Genomic DNA, 18933 nt, shown 5'->3' with positions numbered 1-18933 from the left:
CCAGCAGAGATAGAGATAACCAAGCAGTTGGCTGAGAGAGAGAGTTCATCACAAAAGGTCTCCCCACCGAATTCCACAGGAGAAGTGGGGCCTCCCATTAAACCCCCAAAACCCCGACCCATACCGACCCCCGCGTTGAGCCCACCTCACCCCAGACCCAGACCCCGACCGCACAGAACTCTACTTACCCTCCACTGAGACCGATATTTTTACTTATATTTTACTGGATTTCACTGACAACATGAAAGAAGTTTTTAAGACTGGGACCCAATTGACATCTTCCCCATTAAATACCCCCAATGGCCCAGTCCCTGCTACTAAACCAACATCTTCCAAAAGCCGCTGCACCCCACCACCTCCTAATCTATCTCCTTCAAATAAGGACCTTCAAATCTCCTCTCTGTAATACAGTCTGGGCCACAGTGGTAACTCTACCATAAATAAATGATCATTTCCAAGAAAAACTTGAGATAGTTGTAAAATTTCTGTGCTTATAAATGACAGAAAGAACAAAGCTAAAAGGATAAGAGACAGTAATAAACAATCAAACTTAAAAGCCATAAACTGTCAGGTACAACCAGACAGAGTTAATATCAACAACTAAGTCATATAAACTGACTTTACTGAACATTAGATCTCTGTCAGGAAAATCATTTTTAATCAATGACTTCATTACTGACCACGATCTTGATGTTATGTTTTTAACAGAAACATGGTTACATGAATTTAATGAAGCTCCAGTTCTGATAGAGGCGACGCCTCCGAACTACATCTTTGTGAGAGCAGACAGCAAAGAAAAGGTGGAAGGGTGACCACTTTGTTTAAAGATTTGTTAGATTGTAAAAAAGTATTTCTGGGCAAATTTGACTATTTTTAAAATTTGGCTCTCCAGGTAAAGAGCCCGGTCCGAACCATGTTCTTGAATATTTACAGGCCTCCTAAGTGCAAAACAAACTTTTTCAGTGATTTTAATGAGCTTTTATCTGTGATATGTGTTGATTATGACTGTTTAATTATTGTGGGAGACTTCAACGTTCACATGGACAATCCTGAAGACAGAAGTACAATAGATCTATGTGACACTCTTAGAAATGTTGGTTTGACTCAACATGTTAAACAGCAAACACACAAACAGGAACATATTTTGGACTTGATCATCACTAAGGGTCTAAATATTTCCAAGGTGTCTGTAACTGATGTTGCTCTATCTGACCACTTTTTTGTTATTTGTGAAAGCATCATCTGCAATGACTCAGTTTGCCAAAGAGACATGATAAGAAAATGCATCTTTAAGGACGGTGCTGCTGAAACCTTTAACCAGATTTACTCTTCTACCTCCACTTTGCCCTGTAACACTGTAGAAGAGTTGGTAGATAACTTTCATTCTAAAATCTCAGAGATCAATGATTCAATTGCTCTAATTAAAGTGAAGGTCATTTCTGGGAAGAAAACGTCTCCATGGAGAAGTGCTCCACCAGTCAGAAGTGAAAAAAGGTTGAGTGTCGAAAAGCTGAATCCCTTTTGTCAGGTGTTTTCCCCCAGGCCATAAAAACAGCAATTATCAAACCTTTATTGAAAAAGAGCAACTTGGACAAGCTGCTACAACAGAATTACAGGCCTATATCAAACCTCCCCTTCATCAGTAAGATAATTGACAAAGCTGCGTTTCAACAATTAAACAACTTCCTAACAACGACCAGCCGCTTTGATGTCTTCCAGTCAGGCTTCCTGCTCACCACAGTACAGAAACTGCTCTTGTCAAGGTGTTCAATGACATCCGTATAAATGCAGACTGTGGAAGAACCACAGTGCTGGTATTATTGGACCTTAGTGCAGCATTCGACACTGTTGATCACTCCATTTATTAGAGCGCCTGGAAAACTGGGTCGGCCTTTCTGGTACAGCACTCAACTGGTTTAAATCCTACTTGAAGGACAGGGACTTTTTTGTGTCAGTAGGTAACTTTACATCAGAGACCACAAAGATCACATGTGGCGTTCCCCAAGGATCCAGCTTAGGGCCCCTCCTATTCAATATCTACATGCTGCCCCTAACTCAGATTTTAATAAACAACATAAGTTATAATAACTATGCAGACGACACACAGCTATACGTTACGATGTCACCAGGTGACCATGAACCTTGGGTAAATACTTAGAATAAATCAATGCATGGATGGGCCAAAACGTTCTTTAGTTGAATCAAAACTGAAGTAATTTTTTTGGACCAAAGGAAGAGCATTTACAAGTTATCACACAGCTTCAGTTAATACAGCTAGAAACCACCAGTCAGGCTCGAAACTTGGGTGTAGTGATGGACTCAGACCTGAACCTTCAGAGGCACATAAAGACAGTAACAAGGTCGGCCTTCTATCACCTAAAAAACATCTCCAGGATTAATGTCTCAGCAGGACCTTAAAAAACTAATTAATGCGTTCATCTTTAGGAGAATTGATTACTGCAACGGTGTCTTCACAGGTCTGCCTAAAAAGTGGATCAGACAGCTGCAGTTGATCCAGAACGCTGCTGCCTGCGTCCTCACTAGAACTAAGAAAGTGGAGCACATCACCCCGGTTCTAAAGTCCCTACACTGGCTCCCTGTAGCTCAGAGAATAGATTTTAAAATACTTCTGTTAGTCTATAAATCACTGAAAGGCTTAGCACCAAAATACATTACAGACTTGTTGTCAGTGTATCAACCACCCAGACCTCTCAGGTCTTCTGGCTCAAATCTACTCTGCATACCCAGAACCAGAACCAAACATGGAGAAGCAGCTTTAAGTTCTTATGCTCCACTAATCTGGAATAAACTCCAAGAAAACTGAAAAAGCGCTGAAACCCTAAGCTGCTTTAAATCAAGATTAACAACTTATTTGTTTAGAGTGGCCTTTGACTGTGTTATCTAAACATTATTGGTTAAGTTTTTAGTCCAACTTTTCTATCATTTTCTTATCCATCATTTTATAATTAAATTTTCATTTTTTATCTTTTTTATCAACTTATTATTTTAATTATTCATCTTTATTCTCTTTAATTATTTATGTTAATTAATTATTTAGTTACCTTTATGCCATGATAATGTACTTTTCCTATTATGTCTCTACACTTTGAATTGAATTGTCTTGCTACTGAAATGTAGTACATATAGACACGCCTTGCCTTATCTAGATGTATGCCTCAGTAAAAGTATTTAAAACTGAATTACAGTAGTGTATACAATAGCAACACTGACTAGATCTAACAGCACTGAAGCAGCAAACCTCTGCTGGTCTCAGCGTTTGGCCTCAACTGGATAAAATCCAGGTTTGACGGAGCATCTGTTAGCACTTGGTGGTTAAAACCTACACTCGACAAGGTTGTTCTGAAGCGGTGTACCAGTTAGTACCACTCTTCTTTGGGTCTTAATGGCGTTCATGGCTTTGGAGATCCTTGACGCTTCATTACGAAGAATGTGACCCTCGTCGCAAACCACAATGTCTGGACCTAAAAAAAAAAGGCGACAATGAATAAATAAATAAATAGATGACACATAAAACCAGATATAACGGCTCTGCTTCTATAGTTTATATTTTCTGAACCTGGGTCTACTAATGCGCTCTTCAGTTCCTTCTTCCAATCCTCGTTGATGGCTTTAGAGTTTTGAGACAGGATGCGGTACATCTCATACCCTATTATCATAACACCTCCATCTCTCTGCCACCTCTGCAGAGCTCTAAGGCGTTCCAGATGATCCTTTAGAGTAGCCAGCTCTGAAATCTGGGACATATTTTTTGTGTTTGTATCATCCCAACATATGGAATTTTAAAATATTTTTTAACCCTGGTAATTTTTTGCTCAGACCTTGACTCTATCTTCTCCAAGGTTGTGTTGCCATTTATTGAACTCACTGATCCAGTTGAGGATAGTATTAAGTGGACAAACCACCAAGGCTGTTCTGAATTTCAAGTTTGATGAGAGGAGCACTGTGTGAAGGAACGTCACCACCTGGAAGACAGAATGACGAATAGCATTAAAGTATAAAAGTTGAGCAGAAAATCATGTTGAGTTCAGGTGTGCTGGAGTGTGCATCTTTGGTTCTCTTGACCACAGAAGAGTCTAAAGACGTAATTCCTGAAGGCAGACATGTTTCTAACCTGTAGAGTCTTTCCCAAACCCATGCAGTGTGCCAGGATACATCCTGACCCGGGAGAAGAGTTTGCCTTCTTCACAGACTCACAGCAGCTGTCCCAAATAAACTGGACACCTAGTAGAGGACAACAAGAATGTTAGGGGCAACTTTTCACTGGTGTTTTGTGACGTTCCTACAAAGAAATCTAGAGGAGCAACCTCAATAAATAAGAACACAGGTGTCAAACTCCAGTCCTCGAGGACCAGTGTGCTGCAACTTTTAGATGTGTTTTAGAGTTTGAGAGCCCTGAATAAGAATGTAAGTAAAACATTTTTATATTTCAGTAATTCAGTTAGAAACTCACTAATATACATACATCTGAGTCTGGTGGCTCTTAAAGCATCGAATCTAGTCGCACCTTGGGAATCTCTCGATGTCAAGCGCTTGAATGGGCTTTCGATCCTCTCAGGGCTGAGGCGACCAGCCCCCAGTTGCTTGTACACCTTTTTCTAACAAACATTTTCCTTCTTAACTTTCCATTAAGCCAGCTTTTTTATGAAATCACCTTTTGTGGCAACAACAATTTCCCTATGATAGTGTAGCCCATAACACATCATTCATTATTTTGTTGGTATCATGCATTCTTCAAATATTCTGAGACACTGAATTTTGGGTTTTCATTAGCTGTAAGCTGTGATCATTAGAATTAATAGAACTGAAAGCTTGGAATATTTTACTCTACACCGATTCGATATAAATTTTACTTTTTGAATTGAAACACTGAAATAAAATAGCTTTCTAATGGAATTTCAATTTACTGCGATCCATGTGCAGCTAAAATCAGCTGTCATAAAGAGTGTGGAAGCAAGTAAAATCCAGACGTATGAGAGCAAACTCACCGTCCACCTGGTGAGGCTTCAGGCTCGTAACCAGGTTCCTGTGCACCTGAACCAGTGGCAGCTTGGTCTCTTCATTCTGGTCCAGGACCAGCTTGGTTGTGACGGGGCATTCCATTTGAGACAGCTCATCTGGGATTACAGTTATCTGGCAAACAATGACAAACAATAAGCAGACCTATTAAGAAAAACAGACAACAAAATGCAGCTAAACCAATATATAACCCTTACATTTTTCAACAGCTACACCATATAGCCAAACGTATGTCTACTTTTATATGTACATGAACATTGATAACATCCTATTCTTAATCTATAAGGTCCAATTTGTTGACGGACCCACTGTGGCCAGCAATAACAACTTGTAACTATTCTATAAACTTCTTCCACCATGTTTAGGAGTGTGTTCATAGTTGGATGAGAAAACCAGAATTTCAGCCTCTGCTTTAATTCATCCCAAAGGTGTTCAAGAAGCTTGCAGGCAAGTCAAGTTTCTCCACACCAAACGTTATACACCTGAAGCCATGGAAGTGATTGGAACACCACAATTCATTGATTTGGTGCTGTGACCCAATACATTTGGCAGTATAGTGTACATTGTATGAGAACAGTGAATAACATACTGCTGCAAATAGCACTTTTAACTTCCAAAGTAAAGTTTATTGGCAAATCGGTTGTACCTCTCTCCAGTCCTCCATCTGCACTCTACCAGCCAAACGCTTACATCTCTCCTCCTCCTCTCTGAGGGCTTCCTGAGTCTCAGCACGGAGGTTCTCATCGTCAATAATTTTGCGGATCTTTTTGCGTCCTTTTGGGGTGCCTTGACTTTCGCTGTCCTCTTCGTGTGCACCCTCTTCGTCGCTCTGCTCGAATCCAAACAAACCCATAAAGTAAAATAAAAGACATGACAGGGAATCATCCTTATTTTCCTCGACCCCAAGAAAAAAGCCGGAGGTAAAGGAATCATTTATGTGAGTAGAAAAAGGAAATGGGTAAACATGAAATGAGCTGCTACCTTTTCAATGCTGGAGTCAGACAGCAAAATGTAAGGCACTTGCTTCTTCAGTTCAAAACCAGAAGTTGCTTCTCTTTCTTTTCTGCCTGATCTGGTGCAAAAAAAACAAAAAAGACAAAAGAATTGAAAACAAAGGTGTATTCTCTGTATGTATACCAAGTTATCTGTAAATATAGGTAAAAAATTACTTTAGTCACTTTTCACTCTTTAATGTGCACATTTATTCTCCAATTTGTTTAGAATCATTTTTTTTTAGCTTTAAAAAGTATGCCCTGTGGTGTTTGCCTTGGACATAAGTATCTTATTAAGGTTAAACAACCTCAAATGTTTTTAAGAACAATTGGGTGAACAAGTTTGATTTTATTGTGAATTTTCTCTGATGCGCCTAAACTCAAAGAGACTCAAAAATATATACAAACCTCTGAGCTGGTTTCTCTTGTTAGATATTAATGGCTTCCATCACTCCTCTCTCAAATCATCTATTTTCTTTTCAGCGCAGCAGACATTAAGGTTTGGGAAAACAGCCCTGACCTCAACCGTTTCGAAAATGAATGGTAGAATGGACTATGTTTAAAATCCCAGTCGGTGCAAAGAGGCCAACCAATTTTGAGTTCTAATTTTTCTGATAAGACTGGTCAAATATCCAGCCAGAATCATAAAGTATTTTGGTTTCACTACAAGATGCTAAGCGACATTTACCCAAATACAGCATTAGTAGAAGGGTATGTAAACATGTGAGCCTGTGACTTTAAGCAGATTAGAGAAATTCCACATTAAATTCAAATTTATGCACCTAATTATAGCTCTTGAAAAATCTTGTTATATGACCATTCCACCCTGAAAATGAATGGTTCAGATGTGTCATTAAAAGCCTTAAAATCATATTATGACGCCCATGATGCTTGTATGTAAACTTCTTAATGCAGCAAATGTTTTTTTTTTTTCCTTATTTATGAACATTGAACTCCTAAGGACAATGATTAAAAAAAAAGTTCTACCTTTGTTTTAGATCAGTAAAGTGAATGTACCTCTGGAGCCCGTCTTTAGTAGCCTCATCCTCCGACTCACTCAGCTCCTCGCTCATCTCCATTTCTTCAGTACCTTCACTAAACGCTTCACTACCAGCTTGACAGGAGATAAAAACTAAACATTAGAGCAGAGTTTGCATTCCTCCTGCACCCATTAGTGTCATTTGTGCGCTTACAAAACAGATGTTTTCTCCTGGTTCTTCTCTTGTTCTCCTGCATCCCTACTTCACCCTCAGGTTCTGCCTTGTCACTTGAAGCTCCCTCATCTAATGCAAGTTTGTGGCGGAGAAGATGGTGCCTGGACATAGGCTCATCAAACATGCAGTCTGATGATTCTGAAACCAGGTCTTCTCCTGCAGCAGAGACATATGCTACCATCATATCTATCGGTTCAGAGCCCAAACTGAGAAAAAGGACTAGTGCCAAAATGAAACATTATGCTTAGTGCTGAGTAAACACTAGATTGATTTGTTCTTACAAAAAGCTGAATGACTTACCGTATTTATTTGCTGCGTTATCCACATTGCCTTGAGTAGGTACCCTGCCACCATCTGATGCAGACCGACCCTCCTGAGTTTCCTCTTCAGAAGAAATGGCCTCATCCGAAGAGAGGTTGGCTTTAATTTGGGCCAATAGCAATTTCTTAGCGATTCTTTTAAAAGTAGAGCACAAGGAAAAGGCACCTGTAGTTTATTTTATAATTACTTACATCATTTTTACAGATTTAATAGCAACTGGATATAATTAAAGAAAAACAACAAATTAAAGTGGGGGTGGATAAAATCCCTATATAATGGCCCGGTGCCACTTCTCCTTATTCTGCTTTAATAAAAATAATTTAAAATAGTTTTGAGCAGACCACATGCATTAATTTGGTTCTAACCTAAAGCTTCATGAAGTCATAAAACAGCAACCAAAATAGAAACATAAGAGATAAACATGAGCCAGAGACATTTTAAAAGTAAAGATTTATTACAACAAATAATGTTCACAGACAAAATAAAAACAAAAAAGGCATAGGTATTTTTGTGCTTTTAAGCAAAACAAAGGATTACAAGTCTTTTTTTCATGCTTGTAACAATGTTTTTTCAAGTGAAAAGTAACAAAGATTTCAAATTTACCCCAACTGACCTCCTGACCTTTTCCAATTACTGATCAGCAAAGTTCAGCATGGACCCAGACAGGGAGACAACTTCATAGAACTCGCAAAGTTAAAAAGAAAAAAGTATTTTTAAAAAAGGCACAAAACTGCATAACAGGGAAGTTCGTTCCAAAAACTTGCGTACAATAAAATGCTACCTCAGCTCTGTTCAAGTCCGATAGAAAGTAAAATAAGACGAAAATGATCCCAAAAGGGTACAGATTCACAATAAATATGGCCAGTTTACAAATGTAAAAAGCGTTTGGTTTCAATACTATACGGTGTTAGGAACGATCAACAGTATGCACAGCTAGAGAAAATATGTACATGAACTCCTTTACTGACTACTGGCAGTGATTACCAGAAATCCAAACTTTATGACATGGACTTTGCTTCAGTTTATCGTGTGAACGTTCTCAGATAGGTCGGATCCTGAAGGTGGGGTTTTAATGCTGGTCACTCCCATTTCTTTTCACAAGCATTTAACACGATTATTAGATTTGGTTACAAAAAAATTTATTACAGTACAGTAGTTACAGCAGAGGTAAAAGACGAGCACCTTCAGTCTTGACTTAACTTAGGAAAAGAGACACAATCTGAACAGCAAACACTCATGAATATCACTATCGCTCACAGACTGCCAGTGACAACCACATGCTGCGAATAACCTTTTAAAGTTTAAGCAAATAACCACTAACAATATTAAGTTTACATTTCTGCTGACCATTTTCATCTACATGTACTAACACTACCACTACAACTAAAACAGACTACGGTAGGGGGAAAATGGACCAACACGGGCCGATAGGAGCCTAATATCCCAGATTAAGCGACTGTTTCCTGACAGCATTGCTTTCACTGCTGTGCTGTCAGAAATTCCAACCTGGAAAAACACGAGAAACAAACATGGATGTCGTTAAAGGCATTATGCAAATGTGGTTGCTTTACATTATAAAAGTCGTGTTTCACAGCCCACTCTCAATTCCCAGATATAAGTTGCCGGTAATTTCTGAAGGCACTGACCTGGAAGTCTTTATCTGTGTAACTATAGTAAAAGTTGGTTTTTCAGTTAAGCAGAATTTAGCTCCACACATTTAATAATAATAATAATAATAAAAAAAAGATAAAGGGTTGTGACTGATTTAATGGTCAGCAGAAATGTATACTCTGTGTAAAGAAAGTGGTTGCAAAACATGAAAGAACCAGTCCAGTAAAGAGTCGGAAAATGTTGGACAGGTGTTGACCAAATAATGAAATATTAATCAAATATGAATAAATGATTATTATGAAGAACAAAAGAAGTGCCTTTAAAGAAAAGATGGGTGGTGAAAAATGGAACCCTATTCTCTCCATGTAAAGAACTTCATTAGGTTTAATTGAAAGCACAACAAAAACATCTGCTGGCAATAAAGGTAAAAATAAGATTACTTCCTATTTGGTCTGTGATAAATTGTCATAAACCAAATTAGAACCAAAAAACAATGTTCCATCATCGCATTGTAGCTCCATGTTTTAGGTTTTGCTTTAGGGTGACTAGTCATTACATAATGGGTGTTATGCAGACCCAAAAACATTCAGATTGTAGCAGAAACCTGCCGGGTAACAACATGAGTTATTACCCAGTGAAAATCACAAGTCAGCAATTATGGTTCATGATTTCGTTTCAGTCTTGTTGCTTCATTCATGTGACTTTATATTGCATAGATACTTCATTAAGAATTAATATTAGATTCATTTAGAATAAGTTTCATCAGAATATTTTAAAAGTCATATTTCACATTTTCTCTATTATAATATTAATATTGATAAAAAAGGAAAGTGATAAAAAAAAACAACCAGAGTCTGAGGTGTTCAACTGGTGTCGAAATTCCCAAGACAACCAATTAATAAAATCTGTGGGAAGCAGGATTTTGCTACACAGACTAAACTACCTATTGCTTAGATCCTGCAACCAGATACTCTAGAACAGGGGTCTTCTAACGTTTTTCAGTCTGGGGCCCCCAAACTGATGGAGGGACGGAGCAAGGACCCCCTAATATGTATATACACAGAAAACCGCAGCTGCGTGACCTGTCCAGTATGGATAAGGGTGGGTCCTTCTCTTTGTGTGCAGAGCGCATGGAGGGTCGGAGTTCAGCTGACTTATTCCTCCACTCTTTAATTTGCAACAACATGTTGGATTCATGTTAATGTGTGTTTAAAGACATAACTTTAAAAGAAAAAGAAAAAGTATTAATTAAAAAAGTCTAATTAACCAAAAATCTCACGTCCCTCTGCAGTACCTCCACAGACCCACTAGGGCTGGCGACCCCTATCACTGAAGATCTCTGCTGTAGAAGATCCTTATTTTATCTATGTCCTGACTGGTCACAGCTTTCGTTGAAAGAAGTAACACAAGGCAGATGTGGCTGATTGATGTTATCAATGTCGATGTATAAATTGCTGAAATGTTCCAATGTTCCTGCTGCACTTAGAGCAACTATATCTGTTTTTCAAATGCAACACTATGAAAAGACAGGCAAACTTTAGAGCACTGCTGCGTGTTTGTACAGTGAACAGCATCCTCACTGTTGCCCAAACATCAGATGGTAACATCATTTGTTCTCAATGTTTGCTCTTTCCAAGCTCCCATTCAAAAATGCAACAAGCAGGCCCACTGAAGTGGGAACTTCAACTAGCAAAGTCGGAACCAAGGGGCCAAACATATTTTAGCCAATATGGCCGCTGTGTTAATTAAATGTAGTGAAAGTTGCTGTTTACTGCTAGCATTTCTGACAGTTCCCATCTCATTAAACTAGTAGCACAAATAATACTGTAAATATCCAGTTGTGAGGATGTTCCTTTTGACTTTAAATGCACAAGACGGTGAGACATGTTTTGTCATGGCTTTGAGTTCCCGATGGTAATTAGCAGTAAAATAAATGGCAAACACCACAGCGTTGCAAGTTGCCGTTGGGACACTCTTAACTCTGGTTAGTTGCAGTTCCAAGCTCTCTGACTTCAGAGATAGAATCACATGAGCGAAAAGACCCGCCTGCTATGGAAGCCAAGAAGGTCCAAAATAGCTAATTATCATGAGAAAACAAATGTGGCTATTGTTTGTCATTATAACATGATATTATGTGAACGTGACTGCTTTAAGCTTGCTAATGCTTGAGTTTCTTATTTTGAAGTAAGAAAGGACGTAGTTCTTGAGTTGCCCTGTTGTGTTGACAGAGTTAAGATAAAACAAGTATTAAAACGGACTAGTTAAACTTTATTTGTGATCACTGTGAAAATCTGGATCCTTTGTTTTATGAAAAATAATGCAAAAATCTTGTTTTGTTCACACAAACCCAAATATGTATTGTCTCGCCATGGGGACTGGGTGTATCGTTACACTGTTGAATTATATTGTTATTGTCAGAACTCAAGACGCAGTGTTATAAGTAGATTTTGAAGCCGCATAATACTGATAATAACTGTGTTTATCAAGTCAAAATGAAATGCATTAGTATTCATGGTGGCCAAGAAACAATAAGCCTTTGGTTTAAATGATGAAACCATTTGACAGTTAAATCAGGAGTATTAATAAGGAAGTAAAACCAACAACAGTAATATGCTTTGTTCCTTACAATGATTACCTCAGTTGATGATTTTGTTTTTAGTTAAGTAATGAGAGTCAGGGTGATTTCAACATTTTCAAGCTTCTCTTTCAGATAAAAAGGTCCTCATTAGCAAATTCCCAACATTTACTATTAATACGGGCGTTCTCACAGCATTAATGCACCAGGAGAGAGTAGTGTCAACTGTAACTACAGCCTCGGCAAAACCATAACTTATTCTGATGATTATATGGGGTGAGAAAGTAAAATAAATATACATGGTGAAACTAATCTAACTCAAGAACACAAAACACGTGAAAATATGAAAGAAATGACTCAGATATTAATTTAGAAATGAATATTGTATCACCTTCTTAAAAATAGGACACAATTCAGATGTTGCACCAGAACCAAGACACAATCAGGACCCAGGTTAAGTATAAAGATTTTCATTTCAACAGACCTGCAACTATGCATGACGTCGTCCAATTTTGTCAAAAAACTTAACCTGCATTTCCAAAAGCTAAAACATATTAAAGTCAAATTGTATTCTGTTTGTATTAAAAAAAAAATAATAATCACAATTTTGCAAGTAGGTTTCAAACTTTATAATTCAACTGTAAATAAAGCTCGATCTGGTTTAGGTACGATCAATGGTGGATAACAGCTATGTGCATTCTGAACAAACATACAATCATACAGATTTTACTTAAACTTGATTACAATGTGTGAACAAACAAATCTGTGCTGCATAAACAGACAAGTTGGTAAAGGCAGAAAAACCCTTCACTTGTTTGAGTTTATGCTCCTTACTATTGGAAATAGCCAAGAATACAGGGAAGAAAATCCAATAGTATATCATTTATAATAAGTCACAAAGAGTATATACGTTATGTTAAATCTGACAGAACTGTGAAGTTGTTCTGCTAAAATGTGTATTTGATTGCTGGAGCTCTGCAGCTACGTTTAGGCCGTGTCTGAAAAGACCGCAGCTCAGTTCTAATGACTTGGGCGTTGCCAGGTTTTGCGCGGAAACCAGGATTTGAAGTTGCATCCTTTTTTTTACAGCTAGACTCTTTTACATACTTGACTTCCGGGCTTTTAGAACCATACCTATTTTCAGGATCTTCATCTTCTTCTGCTGCCCATGAAGGGCCAGATTGCTCTTCATCTCCTTGAAAAAAAAAAAAATACTGCTTAAAGATTTAGCTTATTTACCAAAAGGGGTTATTCAATACCAACAAAACCTGATACTGTACACCGTGTTACGTTCATTTGAAGAGTAAAATACAAATACAACCACCTTTCAAAGCACATTAAGCTGCAAGTCTTGTGAGGTATGTTTCTACCAGCTTTGGACACCTAGAGCCTGGAAGGTCTGTGTATTTGTTTAGCAAAATAACTCAAGCTCAGTCAGAATGAATAGGGAGAGTCTCTGAACATCAATTTTCAAGTTTTACCACATTATCCCAATTGAATTTATATTAGGATTTTAATGAGTCCATTCTAATGGTCTATGGTAGCCTTGGCTGGATGTTTGGAATAGTTGTCTGTAAGCTGTGTTTAGGATGGAAGATGAACCTTTGCCTCAGTCTCAAGTCTTTTGAGGACGCTAACAGGTTTACAGGGGATTACCCAGTTTCAGCTCCATCCAGCTTCCCACTGACAATGTCCAGTCTCTTTATGCCTGCTGGGGCAAAGTGTCCCCATAGCATGGTACTGCCACCACAATGTTCTTCAAGGCAGGATGCAGTGCTAGCATTCAGCCAAACATGGCGTTTTCCTTGTAGGTCAGACATTTGTTTTTCAGTCTCATCTGACCAGAGTACCTTCTTCCTCAACATGTTTGCTATGTCTCCTACATGGCTTATGGAAAACTGCATTTAGATTTTTGTATCCCATTCTTTCAACACTGGCTTTCTTCTTGCCTCAATTCCACATCAGTCATTTGTGGGATCCACAACTATGACTGCCTTGCCATCAAATTCCTCTACTTGAGCTGAGGATCTCTGCAGCTCCTCAAGAGTTCCCACAAGCTTCTTCTTTGATACATGCTTTCACTGCCTGGCCTGTCAGTTTAGGTGATGGACAGTGCTTTTGCAGTTGTGCAATACTGTTTACATTTACAGGTTTGGGTTGAGCAGTGCTCTGTGACAAATGTTCTGCTTTAAACTTCAACTTTATCCCTGACCTGTCTGCGGGGCAGTGGTATAACGCATGACCCATATACGCAGGCCTCAGTCCCCATCGAGGCGGCCCCCTGTTCGAGTCCCAATCCTGGAGACCTTTGCTCCATGTGTTTCCCCTCTCTCCACCCCATTTAGCATCTGCCTACTTTCAAGAAATAACAAAATAAAAGGTCACAATTGCTGCAAAAAAAGCAGAAAAAGACAACTTTTTTTTTCCTACAGTTTATTATTATTCACTACTTTGTTTTGTTAAATTCAATTAAAGTACACAACACTTGTCACTGTAACATGACATAATGTGAAAAGGTTCAAGAGCTATGAATACTTGTGTGAGGCAAAGCAGTATTTCTATTTTAAGCATCGTTTATTTGTATCTTCCTCCTTCAGAATCTGCGATTCTAGGGATCATGTGGACCAAAGATGTGACCCTTATCTCAAACATTTCCTAAACTGTATTTCTAACTTTACTAATTTAGGTAAATCCTACTTGCAAATGCCCAATTAAGTTTAATTACTTTCTTTAGCATAGTTTAAATAATTAGAAATTAGTTTTCCATTGGTAATATAAGAAACAAGTTATTACCCATTGAGAAACAACTGGTTAGAAAGGCTCACCTGATGATTGTTGGAATGCTGCCACTCCGAGAGAGGCCACATTTTCTGTGATCGGCTTCATCTTCTGATCACTTGCATCACTCCCAGAGTCGTCTTCCTGTTCATCATCACTTAACGAAGATGAGGAATCAGTCACATCCTGTGGAGGTTTCCCTTTAGACTTGCTGGCTTGCACCCTCTTCTGCTTTCTCATGACACCTTCCTCTTCTCGTCTAATGAGGTGAGGCTTTCCGATGGTCCTCACTGTACTCAAGTGTTGTATTTCCTTCTGAGAGTCTTGATCATCACTTGATGAATCTGTGCCACTTTCCTGTTGAGCTTTAACTACTCTGTTGCCCGATTCAGATTCAGAGGAGCGGTCCAGCATCTTGCGTTTTCGCCGCAGCTTCTCTGGTGACATCGGACTGTTCTTGGTGAGCCAAAACAGATATTTCTTGGCCACCTTGTCCGGTGGTACTTGACTTCCATCCTCGTCGCTCTGAGGTTCATCTGAGCTCTGCCTCATCGCTGCCCGCTCAAGAAGGGCGGCGGGCACTTCATCTGAATCGGAATCATCTCTTGACCTGCTCAAATTTTGTTCATCATTGTCTGTTGCAGGTACTGTGTCAGGGGTCTCCTCTGGGCCGGAGTCACTCTCACTGTCTCTTCCTGAAAGTAATGGTTTGATTATCATGTCACTTTGTCGCCGCAAAGGAGTCGTCTTCAAACGAGGGGATCGCCTGTTGCCTTGTTTCTCCTTGAGGAACAGAGGTGTATTAGCGTTGTCAATGCTCATCTGTCTCTCATCTTTAGGACTCACATCGACTGCTTCCTCATCTTCTCGGACATCCTTAGATTTATTTTCCTCCTCTGGGAAGTTGTCTTCCAACTTTGGGACATCAGATGATTGTTTCTGCTCCAAAGGTACAGGCGTAAGTTGTACAATTAGTTTTTTAGACATATCAACCTCACTCGTAGATGGCTTGAGACCGATGTTTTGAGAACATGAATCCTGTTCCTTTCCAGAGCAGTCACTTGTCAGGTCAATGTATCCTTTGGAATCAGAATCATTATCTTCAAAGTGCTCAGCTGCCAGTTTCTGCAAGTTACTCAAGCATCTTTCATCAGACATATCCAGTTCAACTGCATTTGTCATAAGACGATTACAATCATTGCTGAGGATATTTTCCCAATTGCTCATCACATCCAGGTCACTAAATTCCTCTTTAAGGCTGTCCTCTAGTGCTGTGAGAGACCTTCGCAGGCCTGTAAGCACAGCTAAAAAGGAATTCAGATACACAGCACGGACACTAGGAGTTTGTTTGTTTGATGTTACCGTCTCAATAAAATTGATGAATGTTTGGTTTAAGGCGTTTGTTGAGTCCACCAGATGTTTTGCCTTTTTGGTAACATCCTTGGAAACTTGCAGATTGTTGTAGTTGAAGACCACGTTTCCGTCCATGCCGCTGTGATCCCATTTATCCAAAGAAATGTTCTGCGGGGAGCGTGGTGACAGCGTGTGGTACAGTTGAGACTTCTCCGGCTCTGCTCGGTTTCTCCTTCGCTGCTGAGACCAGAGAGGCTCTACATTCTCCAGGACAGTGTCACATGCCATCACCAGGTCAAAAAGGGGCTCTGGGCTACACACGTAGCAGTACCATTTGCTCTCCAAGATGCTAGAGAGCTCCTTTCTTCCCAAATTTCTAAGAATGCATTTCTTGCAGAAAGCATTACTACAGTAATCACAACAGATTAAGTTGCCTCCTTCAGCACACCACCTGCACGGAAAATATAAAGGACAAGCAGCTTATTGTGTTATATGCTTGATATTTTAGCTAAAATAGCTAAAATCATTATATAAAACTCACCTGCATTGCTCATCCATGCCATCTTCATCCCTGCTGATATCATCACTTGAGTAATATTTGTAGCATGACTAATAAAACAAAACAAATTGTTAGTTTGAGCAAGTTATAGAATAAAGATGAAAAATGTTTCTACAACTAAAACACCAAACAGCTGTTTTGAAACTGAGAAAAAAACATTCTTAGACATTTAGGACTTCTTTATTTTAATGTTCTGTGGGCTATAAAAATGTCAGTGTTTCTTAACATTGTCCCAGGAGGAAAAAACACATTTGTGGTTTCACCATTGTTGGTTTCACTGGCATGAACTGATCTAAATCCTCAGTCTCTTGATCTACAGCTAGATAAAATATACTTTCTGCCCAACCTCTACATGCCAAACAAAGAACAAGGACTGAGTTTGATGCAGAGGAGAGTGCAACACAGATTGTGAGGTATTTACATTATGGGAGTGCATCCAAATGTTCACATAACTGGTAAAGTCAAGGCAGGTTAATTTGTGTAGAACCATTCATATGATGCGGGGCAATGCAAAATGGGTAATTCAGAGTGCTTTGCAAGAATACAAGAATAAATTTTTCCTTTTGATGCAACTGTGGCAACTTTTTGCTCATTTTGAATGTTCAGGTGTCAGTTTAGGTTTGCATGGTTCTATTGAACCATGTCGAATATCAGGGGAGCAGTGTGGCAAACTTATCAGCATATACATGGGCATGCAAGTAGACTATAATATTATCAAAAAGCACATTTTATTGGTAATTTCATACAAAAAGGCACATTTACATATTATAAAGATTCATTATGCACACGGCAATAATTTTCAAGCTTTTATTTCAGTTAATATTGATGACTGTGATTTTCAGCTAATGAAAACCCAAAACACGCTTTCTCAGAAAATGACTTTATATTATATTATTAGATAATTATATTATATTTATACAGTATTCATTAATTTTATGTAATTTTCCAATTTAATGCTAAACTCACTCCAATAATAAAAGATTCTGATAATTACTATCATCTTTAGTAAAGTCAAAGGTATAAAAAAAAAAAAAAAGTTATTTACCTCATGCATGTTTACCAATGATGCTAATCAATTGACAATAATGAATCAAATATGACAAACCAATTAATCACAACCTTTTTGTTTCTTGTTCTTAGATGCTAGGGCTCAGACTTACCTTGCAAATGAGTACTTTCAGAACCGGATGTTGATAAAGGGAATCTCTGCGGAAATGGTTAACCTGTCGGCCACACGCAGTGCAACACACAATTCCCACATGTTGCCCTCCTAGGAAACAACAACCCTATTATTAGCAACAATGCTGTTATATAAACCATTTGTTGGATTATGGATTTACTTGAAGACACTGGATGTTTAGAGCAACGTATGGCTGAGTTTTCTTAAACGAAATAATAAGTTCTTTTATACACAGAGCAAAGTAAAAAATTAAAAAATAAATCACTTTTCAATCAAAGAAATTGTTGTATGAGAACCACAATTTCATCAACTGCCAAACTTATAAATTGGTTACTGAGATTGTTGCCTCTAATGATCATAAAGATGAGAAGAATTGAACACTTCCAGCAGCTGACCTGCACGTTTCCTTGAAAACTCTTTGCGAAGTACTCCTGGCTTGCGGCTACGAAATTCTGGACCTCTGAATTCATCCTTGCCGTTGTCCACTGGCTCGGGTCTGACCAGCACTGTACCTGTTAAAACAAAAAATATTAAATCCAATATATTTCTTCCTAAATGTCTGTTAAACTTTTAATTATAAATCTTGAATTTGGGACCTAAACATTTTAAACAAGTTAATACACAATGTAGCATTCATAATATGCGTCAATGTCCGTTTATTTGTGCATTTACTATAAATAACTTTCCTAACAAAGCAGAAGAGGGTCGTCTGTGCAAAACTGTAACACGTACCTTTAGGCAATCTAGTGACATCAAGGTGACCATTTGAGCTGACAGGTATCTCCAGGTCTTCGCTTGCATTGGAATCTCCAGATTCATCCAGTCCAGAGTGCTTTACAACTACTGAAGGTTTTCTAAAATATCAGGAAATATAAATAAATACAAATTATAAAACTTTATTAACATTTATCACACAGCAGAAATGCAACCAATTGCTCTGAAAAACAAAAGCAAATACATAACCCATGAGGCTGAAATTTAAATATTTTCGGTATTAGGAGAATTTTCAGTTTGGGTGGTAAATGTGAACCTTTTTGTTTTAACTGGACTGGTATAAATGAACATTAAACTCACCTCCTTGAGTATCTAGTGTCCAAGCCAGACTGCAAAACAAGGCAGATTGTTGGATTACTCTAAAGGAAATGTTTTCATCTTTAGGTCATAAACAGGCTGTGTGTTTTTAAGCTAATAAAAATACTTCCAAAATAAAGCATTAAATGCTATTATCGAAAGATACAGAAATAAATAGATTTCTCCTAAAATCATAGTTCTTCTATTATTAGCCAACATGCAGGCTTGTCTTTAAATGGTCG

The 18933-nt window shown here is 38.4% G+C and overlaps 1 protein-coding gene across 1 annotated transcript in view; it reads right to left on the bottom strand.

The window, feature by feature from the left end:
* LOC124876898 (transcriptional regulator ATRX-like) overlaps positions 1-18933 on the bottom strand; it is a 28649-nt gene that overhangs the window by 5632 nt on the left and 4084 nt on the right. Inside the window, exons 4-20 of the mRNA XM_047379940.1 lie at positions 18695-18723; positions 18353-18474; positions 18016-18132; positions 17601-17710; positions 16423-16490; positions 14576-16332; positions 12885-12945; positions 7544-7698; positions 7223-7399; positions 7047-7143; positions 6019-6109; positions 5684-5866; positions 5007-5151; positions 4133-4242; positions 3840-3983; positions 3578-3755; positions 3345-3482 (exon numbers count right to left, since the gene is read on the bottom strand). Of these exons, the coding sequence (XP_047235896.1) occupies positions 3345-3482; positions 3578-3755; positions 3840-3983; positions 4133-4242; positions 5007-5151; positions 5684-5866; positions 6019-6109; positions 7047-7143; positions 7223-7399; positions 7544-7698; positions 12885-12945; positions 14576-16332; positions 16423-16490; positions 17601-17710; positions 18016-18132; positions 18353-18474; positions 18695-18723 (3682 nt within the window). The remainder of the gene's footprint in view (positions 1-3344; positions 3483-3577; positions 3756-3839; positions 3984-4132; positions 4243-5006; positions 5152-5683; positions 5867-6018; positions 6110-7046; positions 7144-7222; positions 7400-7543; positions 7699-12884; positions 12946-14575; positions 16333-16422; positions 16491-17600; positions 17711-18015; positions 18133-18352; positions 18475-18694; positions 18724-18933) is intronic.

This window comes from Girardinichthys multiradiatus, chromosome 11 (assembly GCF_021462225.1).
Source record: "Girardinichthys multiradiatus isolate DD_20200921_A chromosome 11, DD_fGirMul_XY1, whole genome shotgun sequence".
In the NCBI taxonomy this organism is placed as follows: domain Eukaryota; kingdom Metazoa; phylum Chordata; class Actinopteri; order Cyprinodontiformes; family Goodeidae; genus Girardinichthys; species Girardinichthys multiradiatus.
Note: the sequence above shows the minus strand (reverse complement) of the source record. Positions and strands in the feature narration are given on the sequence as shown.